The sequence below is a fragment of the Taudactylus pleione genome, unplaced genomic scaffold, assembly GCF_031769625.1.
Source record: "Taudactylus pleione unplaced genomic scaffold, aTauple2 ptg000206l, whole genome shotgun sequence".
NCBI lineage: Eukaryota > Metazoa > Chordata > Amphibia > Anura > Myobatrachidae > Taudactylus > Taudactylus pleione.
In genome coordinates this window covers 4192511-4205670 of record NW_028284608.1, presented here as the reverse complement: position 1 = coordinate 4205670, position 13160 = coordinate 4192511, and the positions used below count along the sequence as shown (strand labels likewise).

The 13160-nt window shown below is 43.6% G+C and overlaps 1 protein-coding gene across 1 annotated transcript in view; it reads left to right on the top strand.

Annotated features, from left to right (window-relative positions):
- The window catches only part of ASB3 (ankyrin repeat and SOCS box containing 3), a 151104-nt gene that overhangs the window by 3535 nt on the left and 134409 nt on the right, over positions 1 to 13160 (top strand). Inside the window, exon 2 of the mRNA XM_088477995.1 lies at positions 10108 to 10309. Coding sequence (XP_088334121.1) covers positions 10108 to 10309 — 202 coding nt within the window. The remainder of the gene's footprint in view (positions 1 to 10107; positions 10310 to 13160) is intronic.

The following is a 13160-nucleotide window of genomic DNA, read 5'->3' as shown; positions in this document are numbered from 1 at the left end:
TCGCTAATCATCGGTTTCCGATGTCCATCCTTACACGTGCCTGCATCCCTTCTGTAAGATAAGCACCTCCTCCTTAACATGGAACCTGTAGCAGAGGGATGAAAGAGAAAGGTGTACATTGTCCATTTTTTCATATATAGTATTCAGATTAGTAATATACACTTTGATTAATATTAATGCAGATAGTGAAATTTCTCGGTCTTGAATTTCTGAAACTTCTGGTAAAACAAAAGAATAATTGGGAATAGGGTCCTATAACTATTTAATATTATTTAGGGCCTATTCATTTTTGGGGGCTTACCCCTCCGGGAGCCCTGCACTTCTCACACAAGCTTTAGCTTCTTGGCTTATTTCATCTCCTAAGGAGCTGTTCATACTACATAGATCAGCATTTTACAAACGTTGATATATAAATGATGGGTAGTGTTCATTCTAGCACCCTGCACTTGGCACAACCTGGGTTCATTCTAGCACCCTGCACCTGTCACAACCGCTCTGTTCTGGTGCTTCTAGCACACTCAGGTCTGTATCTCAGTAGTTTGCTGCATCAGCAGGGTGTGCTAGAAGCACCAGAGCAGAGAGCGACACCCCAGGCAGGAAAGGGGAACTGCACGGATTGTGACAGGTGCAGGGTGCTAGAATGAACACTAATGGGCATTGCATGATGTTTAAGAACAAAGCTACTAAGCACATTTTTTTTTTGTCCAGTTATAAAAGAAGTGCTTATGTCATATAAAACTCTCATTGGATGAAGCTGAGAAGGGCTATCAGAAAACCCATAATAAATCCAGGACACCCATCTGGCATGTCGTTAATAATTGCCGCCTTTTTTCCTTTGAAGTATAATATGCGATGCATTACAGTATTTTGCTTTTGATGGAATACGCAGTTTAGCATTTTTGGTGCTATCATTTGTGTTTGTGTGTGCACATTGTTGAGTTAAGTAAATACCTGTTTACAAAAGGTCCTTTATATGAAGAATTGCAAGACACATGATTTAAAAAGAGTGCATATAAAGGACTCAACCAAAAAAGAAAAGTGAAACCACACTAGCTTACTTTGTATAGCATATACAGTATACTATAAAGATTTAGCACCAGCCAGTCATCTTACATTGACGTTTTACTTCTCCTTTTATGTTTATATAAAGTACTTATGCCTGCAAAATAACAACAACCATAATCTGAATACTTATCTGCACAGACATCAGCTCTTTGTACATACAGTATGCCTGGTTCTCATTGATTAAAGTAGCATTACCACCTACTCCAACAAACGGTTTACGTCCCCCATTTTAAAATGGCTGCAGAGGGGTTGTGTTAGTGCCAACCCAATACTGCAATTTCCCTGGATGTGGCATCTGATTGGTCTTCCACCTGGCGCTCCCATGTGCAGTATTGTGCAGGCTGGATTCTTGGCTGCGGTTGGGAGATGATATGTGAGTGCACCCAGAAAAATGATTGCATGTTGCAGCCCCAATAGACTTTGATGAACGGTGCCCAGGCTAAGGTGACATTAGAGGGCTGAGTGTAGCTGAGCCAGGCATTATAGGGCCGAGGCGGGTTGTTAGTTTATTAGGGGATTGCTAAGCAGTAGTGACAGAGGGAAAATGGTAACTAAGGGCCTGATTCAGAGCCGGACGCAATTAGCGCTCGCTCGTCCAGAAAATAGGGGTGACTATTCAAATCAACCGTGCGCTCTTTGCGGTCTGTTCACGCCTCTAGGTCTGAACGAGCGAACCAAACTTGCGGTCGTTTTTAAAAAAAAATCTGAATCAGGCCCTAAGAGCATGAATAGATTATTAGTAAACTGGTGAATGACAGAAATGAGCATATATTGGCTGTGTGGTAAGTAGCAGGGGTTGAAGATGAGGTCACATAATGCATCAAAAATATAGATACATTGTGATACAGCAGTTGTAGGTAGCATGACTTGCAAACGGTTCAGTAGGGAGTGTCCAGGGCAAGCGGTGTACAGAAGCAAGTGCATGAGGTAAAGGGTAAAGGTGCCCACACATAGCGATGTGCTCACGATCCAACATCGTGCACGATTTACCTTGAAAACTCTCCTTGGCAGCTCTGCACATGATTTGGTGTTTGCAGCGTCCAATCTTCAAACAATCTATCGTGCAGCCAGACATTTCTCCAGTGCATTTGTATCCCATATTGTCAGATCTGCCCTACAGCACAGCAGATCTGACGATGTGATGTACGACTAGCGGAGACGCGCCTCGTTTTCATGAGTGGGGACTCACGATTTTCTCAAGATTTGGCAATATTTTACATGATCTGTCGTTCCAATGCGTCGGAATCGGCCAGATCATGTAAAATAGCGCTATGTGTGTGGGCACCTTAAGGGCTATTTCACACACGCCGGTTTTCACCGTCTGGCAAAAATCAGGGCGGTTTTTTGCCATGTGTAATAATTAATTATGGAAATGGATGGGTCCTTTCAGACGGCAAGGCGCTGTGTTACAGCCATGAATGTCCACCGACAAGGACGGCTGCCGTGCCGTGTCCACGCCGTCCCTGCAAGGCACTGGAGTATATGTTACAATGTTTCCTTACACACACGCCGGCTTTTCTGAGCTGCTGCTGTGGCTTCTACGCATGCCCAATACATTTTAGGAACAAAAAAACAACATTAAAAACGGCTGATAGCCGTTGTACTGTATGTGAAAGGCACTATTGCCGGAAAAAAAATGTCCGGCTTCTGCCTGGTGTTTTGCTGGCCGGTCAAAACCGGCAGGTGTGAAATAATCCCTAACAGGAACTCACAGGAGATTGTTGGACGTTGTCCTGCTGTAGCAGTGTTTTCAGGTACAGGGGCTGATTCTGTCTTGGGAGCAAAACAAAACAAAAAAAACAAGTAGTTTTGTATCTGGAACAAACCATATTACAATGCAAGGGGTGCAAAAACAATTAATTGGTTTTGCATGCAGGACAAATACTGCCTGCATTTCCATGCCACCCGCAGATGCTGGACACCACTGTGCACAATTTACATCTGCCCCACCTGCAGTGCAGCACGGTTTTTTTTTTTTTGTTTGCTCCCAGCTCAATCAGCCCCACAGTGTTCACCTCCTTTTAAATTTCTTTTTTAACTCCTGTGTAAAGGCACCATACATTTGCAATGGAATGAGGCGATTTGGTGATGATTGTCCCAATAAATTGCCAATGTACGTGCTTCCCCAATTGACGATTGCAATCAAAAAGTGATCGTAACCGCCAAATCAGGCTGTCCAACAAGTTACAGTAGATTTCACAGATCAACTGGGTCTGTAGATTGCTAGAGTATGGTAACGATCAGTCAATCTTCCAACTGTTACTAATAAAATTATGTTCCTTTCAAGATTGCCAGATCTGTCAGCACAGACGGTGTAATGGTTAGCGTTACTGCCTCACAGCACTGAGGTCGTGTGTTCAATTTCCACCACGGCCCTAACTGTGTGGAGTTTGTATATTCTCCCTGTGCTTGCGTGGGTTTCCTCCGGGTGCTCTGGTTTCCTCCCACACTCCAAAAATATACTGGTAGGCTAATTGGCTCCCAGCAAAAATTAACCATAGTGTGTGTGAGCGTGTGTTAGGGAATATAGATTGTAAGCTCCACTGGGGCAGGGACTGATGTGAATGTGAGTACCAAAATATTCTCTCTGTAAAGCGCTGCGGAATATGTGTGCGCTATATAAATAACTGGTAATAATAATAATAATAATAATCTGTCTTTCCAGAAAATGATCTTCAAATCACTGAAAGAGATCTGTAATGTACGGGTGGAGATTGCTACAGTGATTGTGAAATCAGGGGCATATCTATAATGGGTGCAGGGTTTGTGGGGTACACAGGCCCCTGGGTCCAGGAGGGCCCTGCACCCATAGTATTACTTACACTCCGGAGTACCGCGTTGGCGCGGGGGTCCGGCGCTGTAAAAATGACTGGAAAATGGTCGCTGCGGCCATTTTCCTGTCGTTTGCACATGCGCAGTACAGGGAAAATGGCCGCCGTGGCCATTTTCCCGGTGACCTGCGCATACTCTATAGACTCTGGGCGCACTCTAGTGCCCAGAGTCTATAACTCCGGCGCTGGCCACGCACAGCTCAGTGCGCTGCCGGATGGAGACGAGGGGGCCCGTGTCAGACTGCACACAGGCCCCCTCCTCCCTAGAAACGCCCCTGTGTGAAATCGTTCAATCTGGCAACAAATCGTCAAATTGTTCAATTGGGGTTTTCTGATTTGCTTATGTATGTATGTATGTATGTATGTACAGTCAGGTCCATAAATATTGGGACATTGACAGAATTTTCATATTTTGGCCTCTATTCACCACCACAATGGCTTTGAAATGAAACAAACAAGATGTGATTTAACTGCAGACTTTCAGATTTAATTTGAGGGTAATTACATCCAAATCAGGTGAACGGTGTAGGAATTACAACGGTTTCTATATGTGCCTCCCACTTTTTAAGGGGCGAAAAGTAATGGGACAAACTAAACAATCCTAAATCTAACTTTCACTTTTTAATACTTTGTTGCAAATCCTTTGCAGGCAATTACAGCCTGAAGTCTGGAATGCATAGACATCACCAGACACTGGGTTTCATCCCTGGTGATGCTCTGCCAGGCCTCTACTGCAAATGTCTTCAGTTCCTGCTTGTTCTTGGGGCATTTTCCCTTCAGTTTTGTCTTCATCAAGTGAAATGCATGCTCAATCGGATTCAGGTCAGGGGATTGACTTGGCCATTGCATAACATTCCACTTTTTAGCCTTAAAAAACTCTTTGGTTGCTTTTGCAGTATGCTTCGGGTCATTGTCCATCTGCACTGTGAAGCGCTGTCCAATGAGTTCTGAAGCATTTGACTGAATATGAGCATATAATATTGCCCGAAACACTTCAGAATTCATTCAGCTGCTTTTGTCAGCAGTCACATCATCAATAAATACAAGGGAACCAGTTCCATTGGCAGCCATACATGCCCACACCATGACACTACCACCACCATGCTTCACTGATGAGGTGGTATGTTTTGGATCATGAGCAGTTCCTTTCCTTCTCTTCTCTTCCCATCACTCTGGTACAAGTTGATCTTTGTCTCATCTGTCAATAGGATGTTGTTCCAGAACTGTAATGGCTTTTTTAGATATTGTTTGGCAAACTCTAATCTGGTCTTCCTGTTTTTGTAGCTCACCAATGGTTTGCATCTTGTGGTGAACCCTCTATATTCACTCTTGTGAAGTCTTCTCTTGATTGTTGACTTTGACACATATACATCTACCTCCTGGAGAGTGTTCTTGATTTGGCCAACTGTTGTGAAGGGGTTTTTCTTCACCAGGGAAATAATTCTTTTGTCATCCACCACAGTTGTTTTCCATGGTCTTCCGGGTATTTTGGTGTTGCTGAGCTCTCCGGTGCGTTCTTTCTTTTTAAGAATGTTCCAAACAGTTGATTTGGCCACACCTAATGTTTTTGCTATCTCTCTGATGGGTTTGTTTTGATTTTTCAGCCTAATGATGGCTTGCTTCACTGATAGTGACAGCTCTTTGGATCTCATATTGAGAGTTGACAGCAACTGATTCCAAATGCAAATGTCACACCTAGAATCAACTCCAGACCTTTTACCTGCTTAATTGATAATGAAATAACAAGGGAATAGCCCACACCTGTCCATGAAATAGCTTTTGAGTTGATAGTCCCATTACTTTTGGCCCCTTAAAAAGTGGGAGGTACATATTGAAACTGTTGTAATTCCTACACCGTTCACCTGATTTGGATGTATTTACCCTCAAATTAAATCTGAAAGTCTGCAGTTAAAGCACATCTTGTTTGTTTCATTTCAAAGCCATTGTGGTGGTGAATAGAGGCCAAAATCTGAAAATTCTGTCAATTTCCCAATATTTATGGACCTGACTATGTATGTATGTATGTATGTATGTACTTTTTTATTTAAAAAAAGTGCTAGTGCCAATCATGTATTTATTAATACTTAGTGCTAGTACCAATCATATATTAATACTTAGTGCTAGTACCAATCATATATTAATACTTAGTGCTAGTACCAATCATAATAATACTTAGTGCTAGTGCCAATTATATTTTATCTTTTGTTACTGTTTAGGCCATAGCAATATGAGGGCACTTTTGATTGTGGCACAAATAAACTGCATTGAATGCTATCCGTATATTGTTATCTACACCTCAATAATGCTATAATCCGATTTGTAAGTGAGGGATCAGAAAGAAGGGAATAATCAGAAGTGTAATCCATGAGATTGTTTCTAATTCGTGGCACAGTCTAGTGGAGGGGCAGTGACTACTGCACTTGCCCGCTGTCTCAGTGTCATCCTGGACTCCTCTCTCTCCTTCACTCTCCACATATTACTGCTTAGGTGTCCTGAACATCTCCATGATCTGGCCCTTCCTCACCCCTAATGATACCAAAACGCTCCTCCGTGTGCTCCTTGGCCTCCCCTTCACTCACCTCTCACTCTGGCTGAATATCAGTGATGTTGGCAGTAGCGCCTATGATCTGAACAGGGATAATGTTTGCCCGAGTCCTAGAGGGAAGCCAAATGGTGGGAACGCGGCAGAGGTTGATTGAGGAGTGTAGTCTGTTCTGCTTTTACCACCCAATATAGCTGCGATGTGATTAGCTGGCGGCGGTAAAGGGAGTTTAGATCAGAGGTTCTCAAACTCGGTCCTCAGGACCCCACACAGGTCACGTTTTCCAGGTCCCCCAGCAGGTGCACAGGTGTACTCATTACTCACTGACACATTTTAAAAGATCCACAGGTGGAGCTAATTATATCGAATAGTGATTCTGTGAGTAGACCTGGAAAACATGCACTGTTTGAGAACCTGTGGTTTAGATGATGACACTTTGATCACTAGCAGAGAAGAATTGAATGTCTATGGTCATGGAGAAGGGAAAATAGTACTGTGCAATCCATTAGCTTTTATTGGAGTTTCTACATTTTGCATAGAACTCTACTGACATGAATGGGCAATAGAAATACAAAGCAATGGAAAAATAAAATGGTACAAAATTGGTTAAACCATTCACGTAAACCCCTATTGAGTTGTACATACTGTACCACTTAAAACTTTTTAAGTCCATTGTCATGCTTTGAACACACTATGGGGCATATTCAATTAGACGTGAATAGTCCCGTACTTTTCGCATGCCGGACTTTTCGCTGTCAACGCTGGTTTTGCATGCGAAAAAGTATCACGCTCGTCTCCCCTTATCCCCGTATTCAATTAGAATTCGGTGAAAACGAGACCCGGCAAAACGCAAACAAGCGAAAAGTGCTGTCAGATTTGGGGAAATCAGCCTGACACCCCCCAAAAGATCCACTGACATTGGGGATCACTATAGATACCCCCAAATAGACCTGCTGAAGGTTTTTGGGGTACTTAAATGCTCTCAATAGCTTTTTGCAGAAGTGAAGAATATCATTTAGCAGGGTTTTTTCTTGCAGAAAATGAGTAGTCCCAGCAAATTTGGGGTACATGAAAATGGGTGCTAGCATATTTTAAAGTTGCTAAAGTGCAGTTTTAAAAAACTTTAAAAAATCCACCCGCAAACTTAAAAACACCTGGGGCATACTTGGGGACCCCCCTGGAGTCTATTTCACTAGTTTTTAAATTTGTTCCCCAACTTTGGACTTTTTCGCCCCCAAAATTAAATTACTTTTTTGGGGTGATCTAAAGTATTTTTTTAACTTTTTTTGACGCAGTTTACCTTTGGGGGACTGTCCCAAGGGTGCAGGGTTTTTTTTCCAAAGTTTGCAGCCCAAAACCCCAATTCTGCACTTTTTTTTAGACACATATTCATAGGCAAAACTTTTTCGCCGGTTCCACTGCATTGTGTTTCCGCACCGGTGAAAAGTCTCCGGAATTGAATACGGAGGAAACTTTTCGCATGGCGAAATGACGTCACTCGCGATACTTAATCGCTGAAAACCTCTTTTCGCCGCTAATTGAATACGGCCCTAAAATGGAAGCAGCAGCAACATTATCTGATAAACAGCAGCTTGCTTCCACCAAGCAACAAAGTAGATGCAAGTATGAATGCATGTAGTTATGGACACAGAATAGAATGGGTTTCATTTCTACATGCATTGCATTTCCGTTAAAAATTGCTCTACTGACAGCAGGTAGAGGGGCAATCACTGGACCACCAGGTCCTCTGTGATTTGGCTCTCAGTGCCTCAGTGCAGCTGTCTATGGCCCTCATTCAGAGTCTCTCGGAAGATGCGATCGCTCGCTTGCAAAAAGGGGCCAGGTATGCAAATCAAGCGATCGCTCTTTGCGCTGTAAGGACACCCTCTATGTCTTAGTGAGCGACGGCAGTTAGCGTATGCTGGACTATAAAACCTCCCACCTGTCACTCGCAGCACACGTCATCTCCGGGAAGTGTCTGATTAATCGTGAACATCAAGGGCCATCGCAGCTGCTCGCAGCGCTTGGGGTTGACCTAACCTACCCCAAGCACTGCGAGCAGTTCAGGCTAAAGAACAACCAAGTGACATGTGCAACGACGCTACTTTGCTAATTATGCACACCCATTAAACGCCGTTTGACGGTCAGACACGCCTGCGTTCGCACAACCACTCCCCCGTCCACAAGCACCTTCCCCTGTTACCACCCACAAACGGCGCTATCTGTCACTCAAAGCAGCGACTTGATAGTGGCTTGTGAGCTAGCAAAATCAGATTGCAACGAATTACTTGCGCACGCGCACTGCGAGTTATATGCATGCGCAGATGTGCGATTATCGCTCCGAGCGAGCGTGCCCTAGCGAGAGACTCTGAATGAGGTCCTATGTACTGTGCCGTTAGGTAATACTTGGGCAGGTAAGGTTATCACAATATATTCTAGCCTAGCGTTAGGCAATATGTGACCCTCCTGCAGTTGTAACACTTAGGGGGTCATTCAGACCCGTTCGCGAGCAAAGGACGCTCGCAAACGGTCGATGTTGCCCCACTGCGCATGCGCACGACGGAGGGAGCTCCGTCGTGCGCTTGCGCGAGACCCGGACTGCGACAGCCAAGCTGTCGCTCCGGGTCTCGCACCAAAGGGGGCGTGCTGTCGATGTTGATTGACAGCACGCCCCCTTTGGTGGACGTGCCGGGGGCGTGCCTGCCAGACGGAGGCGTTCCCATGGGAACGCCTACCATCTGAAGCCGGCCCCACTGACATCACTAGTGATGTCAGTGGGAGTGATTTTGGCTCTGATAGAGCCAAAATCACTCCAGGGCTTGCGGCAGCGAGACCCTACCGCAGGGTCTCCGTCGCAAGCCCGATGGTCAAGACTATCGCAACCATCATCATGGACGTTCGCTATAGCTGTGGGTGGTAACCCACAGCTATGTGAGCGTCCATGAGGACGCTCCAAAAAAAGGTAGGAGGGCCCTGATTCAGAGCGAGTGCTCTGGTCAGAGCTTTCAGCTCTGAATCAGGACCTTAGTCCCAGCATATCCTGTCAGTGGCCATGCAGAGATGTGTAGTGTAACATCGGACTATAAACGATAGGTTTCCTAAGCCTGTTTTTAGGGTATTCATTAAAGCAATGGTATTCCATTATCCTCTCCTCAGGGCACCACACTGATTACAAGGTACAACAGAATCGCACTTAAAGCGAAAATCATTGCATTAACCAAGAAGAATGTACATAATTTTGGGATGGTTTAATAAATCCAAGCTCCTTTTTGAGATGAAACAAAAACACAATACTGCAAATTTACTACAGTGAGAGTATATAGAAGTGGAGATGTTGCCCATGTCTGACAGATTCAGACTCACTGTGTTTATATTATTCAGTGCACAAAATGGCTGCTCCCATCGTATGCATGTGATGTGTACCCTGCACTGTAAATTTTCCTCATTGATTGGGACATGTATTTCTCAGGTCAATGTAAAAATCACTTCCCTCCATACAAATAAGCTCCCCTAGTTCATCAAACAAGGAGAAACTGACAGCAGTTTCTCCAAATCCCCCATGTCCCTTCCTATTTCCACCTATTACAGGTTATTGTTAGGAGCAGATAATAGTTAACCGGCTCTTCTGCTTTTACATTTTTGGTTATTGGATTTCTGTCTTGTGCACAGGTGGAAATGGATTTCTCAGAGGCGTTTACTGATAGATGCTCTTCTGTCGGACATGCATCTCGGAGAGGTGATATAAAATCCTTGAGGAAACTAATTAAAAAAGGATGCAGCGTGGATGTGGCCGATAACCGAGGATGGATGCCAATTCATGAGGCAGCGTTTTCTAACTCGGCTCAGTGTTTACAGCTCTTAATTAGTTCAGGTATAGAAATTATTAAAGGCCTGTTGATAATTATATATTTTTTTTTGTGTACACTTCTGAGAGTTTTTATATTGTTCTCTTTGTGGGTGCGTTTTAATTCAACATTATTTTCCTGACTTTACATACTCTCTCTCATTCTCTCTCTCATTCTAAGATTGCATTGTTGCTTTGAAGCATTGAATACTTTTTTGTATAGTTTGCTGCATGTGTTAAAGGCATCAAGGATATTTTATATTTACCTCTTTCATTAAATCCCCCCAATGGCACAGAGACGGGACATTTAGCAAGCCGCCACTAAACATAGGGCCCGATTCCTAGATTTACGCCATTATATCGCAACTGTGATCTCTTATGGATCGCCATTACGAAAATATTCTAATGTCTTTCAAGATTTAACAGGGCACAGGGACGCCCACTGCTGACTCCTCTTATCCGCCCGACAACGTGCATCAGTGTAAATATCGGGAAAATTGCCACTGATCGGGCTGCCACGCAGCTCCTGAGTGAAGCCTGACCTGTCTCAAACACAGCGTCCCTCCTGTCACGCTGAGAGCTCTCATGCTGCGAAGGAGAGCGCAGTGGCTAATTTATGTATGCCATGAAGCAGTGTTTAAACGGTGATACGCCTGCGTTTTCTAGCTACCCCCCCTTACCACCGTCACTACCTGTCAATCACTTTGTAAGTGAATCGTCTGTGCGAGCGTAATCACAAACCAATGGCTGCTCTTGCGCAGTACGGCTTTCACTCATGCGTAATGGCTAAGAAAAATCGCAGAATCGGGTCCACAGTGTTGCCAGGATCTTGCCTGGTGACCGACATAGCAGCGGGATCAGACACAGAGGTGACTGGTGGATGTCTTTGGACCATGTTAAGTAACCTGGAGGTTGCAGAGTAAGAAAGTGCTATTACTGAGAGCGTCTTAAGATAAATATTTAACTTGAAGAAGTTTCAAATATAAGCAAGATCATGTGATTGCGAAACATCATAAAAAAAAAAAGACCACAAAAAAGATATAAATAGTGTTTTGGAGGCTGAATCGCCAAGCTGCCGGCGATATGCGTCGTATTATAAACCTACACATCACCTGCATTCCAGAATGTTTTTTACAACTTTTTTTTTTTTCAACTAAATAGAAAAACGACCCCGTAGGATTCCCTCCTTCATTTTAAACCAGTAACAGCATGAAAAGATGAAGTGATGCACACTGGCGCTGCCCAGTAAGCCCAAGGAGGGTGTCAACCTCCTAAAAGTGACATAGTACAGTAGAAATAAGGATGCAGCGCTATTAAGGGTTAACTAGTATTAAAAATAAAATATATTATATTACCAATAAAAATATATAGATATCCAGTAAATATAATGGTGTGGCTGATAAGAGTAATAATACAACATTTATTAAATAAAAAGCAATAAAATGTTCCACATAAAAGATCAATATATATATATAAAAAAAAAAAAAGTAAATTAGCAAACATTGAAATGTGCATAGCGATAAACTAGTGCAAAACAGTGAATTCAGTGCTGGTTTGTACCCCCATAAATGAGCTGCTAAAGTCCCAGCAATATAAGGTTTAGATTCCCGTCCAGTCCTTGGATTTTGAGGTTCAAACCAGTATTTAAGCAAGATGATTTGCGGTGTTTTTGGCCGTGGACCCGTGGCTGGAGAGATGGAAGATGGCCGGTGTGTCTGGGCAAAACGCAGCCTTTGGAGTCCAGAGGAGTCACAGGGTTACTAAAGTGTGGGATTTTAGAAGTGGAGATGTGTATAGCAACCAATCAGATTCTACTTCATATTTATCTAGCACCTTCAAGAATATAATAGCTAGAATCTGATTGGTTGCTATAGGCAACATCTCCACTTTTTAAAACACACTTTAATAAATATACCCCACAGAAGCGTTTTTAAAAAGAAAGTAGCTGCTTATCATTTTTCGCTGTGGCAATTTTCCCCCAGCTTCTACAGAAGCATTATCACCTATGGGAAATTCAGCGGCTGTAGACTGTAAGCTGGTGCAGGGACTGATGTCAATGACTCTGTATGGTGCTGTGGAACATGTCTGCTATGTACATAACTGGTAATAAATAATTGCTGACACTTTATGTTTGCAGAAAAGACATGTATTACTAGATTGCCTTATTACTTTGAATATTTGCTTTTATTCAGTTTCTTTCCATTCGGTGCTTCCGCTTATACTGACATCATTGCTTTCTGCCACATATTTTCTCATATCCTATATTTTAAGCTTTTTTTTCCCTCTTTCTCAATGACATCCCAGTAAAGCAGAGGTGTACAGCTTAAAGCTGGCCATACACGCTACAATTATCGGGGCGATCTGCCCGATATCTGCGGATCGCCCCGATAATTGTAGCATGTGTGCTGGCGACTGAGTGTTAAATATTGCTCGGTCGGGCATGCTGGATTGTCCAGCATGCCCGTCCGATACGATATTTATGGGGTAAACTGTTGGCCGCATCTGGCAGTGTATGCCCAGCCGGTGGCCGACAGACACACATTTCCTGTGTTCCTTCCCATTGAAGGAACAGGGTAATGTCTCCACCCCCAGGGGCGGAGCGCAGATGTCGGGCTAATACACTGTGAGTAATCTCACCGTGTATGCCGCGGCTGGCAGGCTGCCAGATAAAATGTCTGTCAGGCATTTTATCTGGACGTGTATGCCCAGCTCTAGGACCATGGGCAGATGTCGGTTACTGTCCTTAATGAACACATCAAAAGTACTTCTAATAACAATAATAATATTTATATTGTGCCTTTCTCTCAATAGGACACACAGCGGGGATCTTTGGCACACTCAGGTGGTATTCTAGATCATTCACATCAGTCCCTGCCCA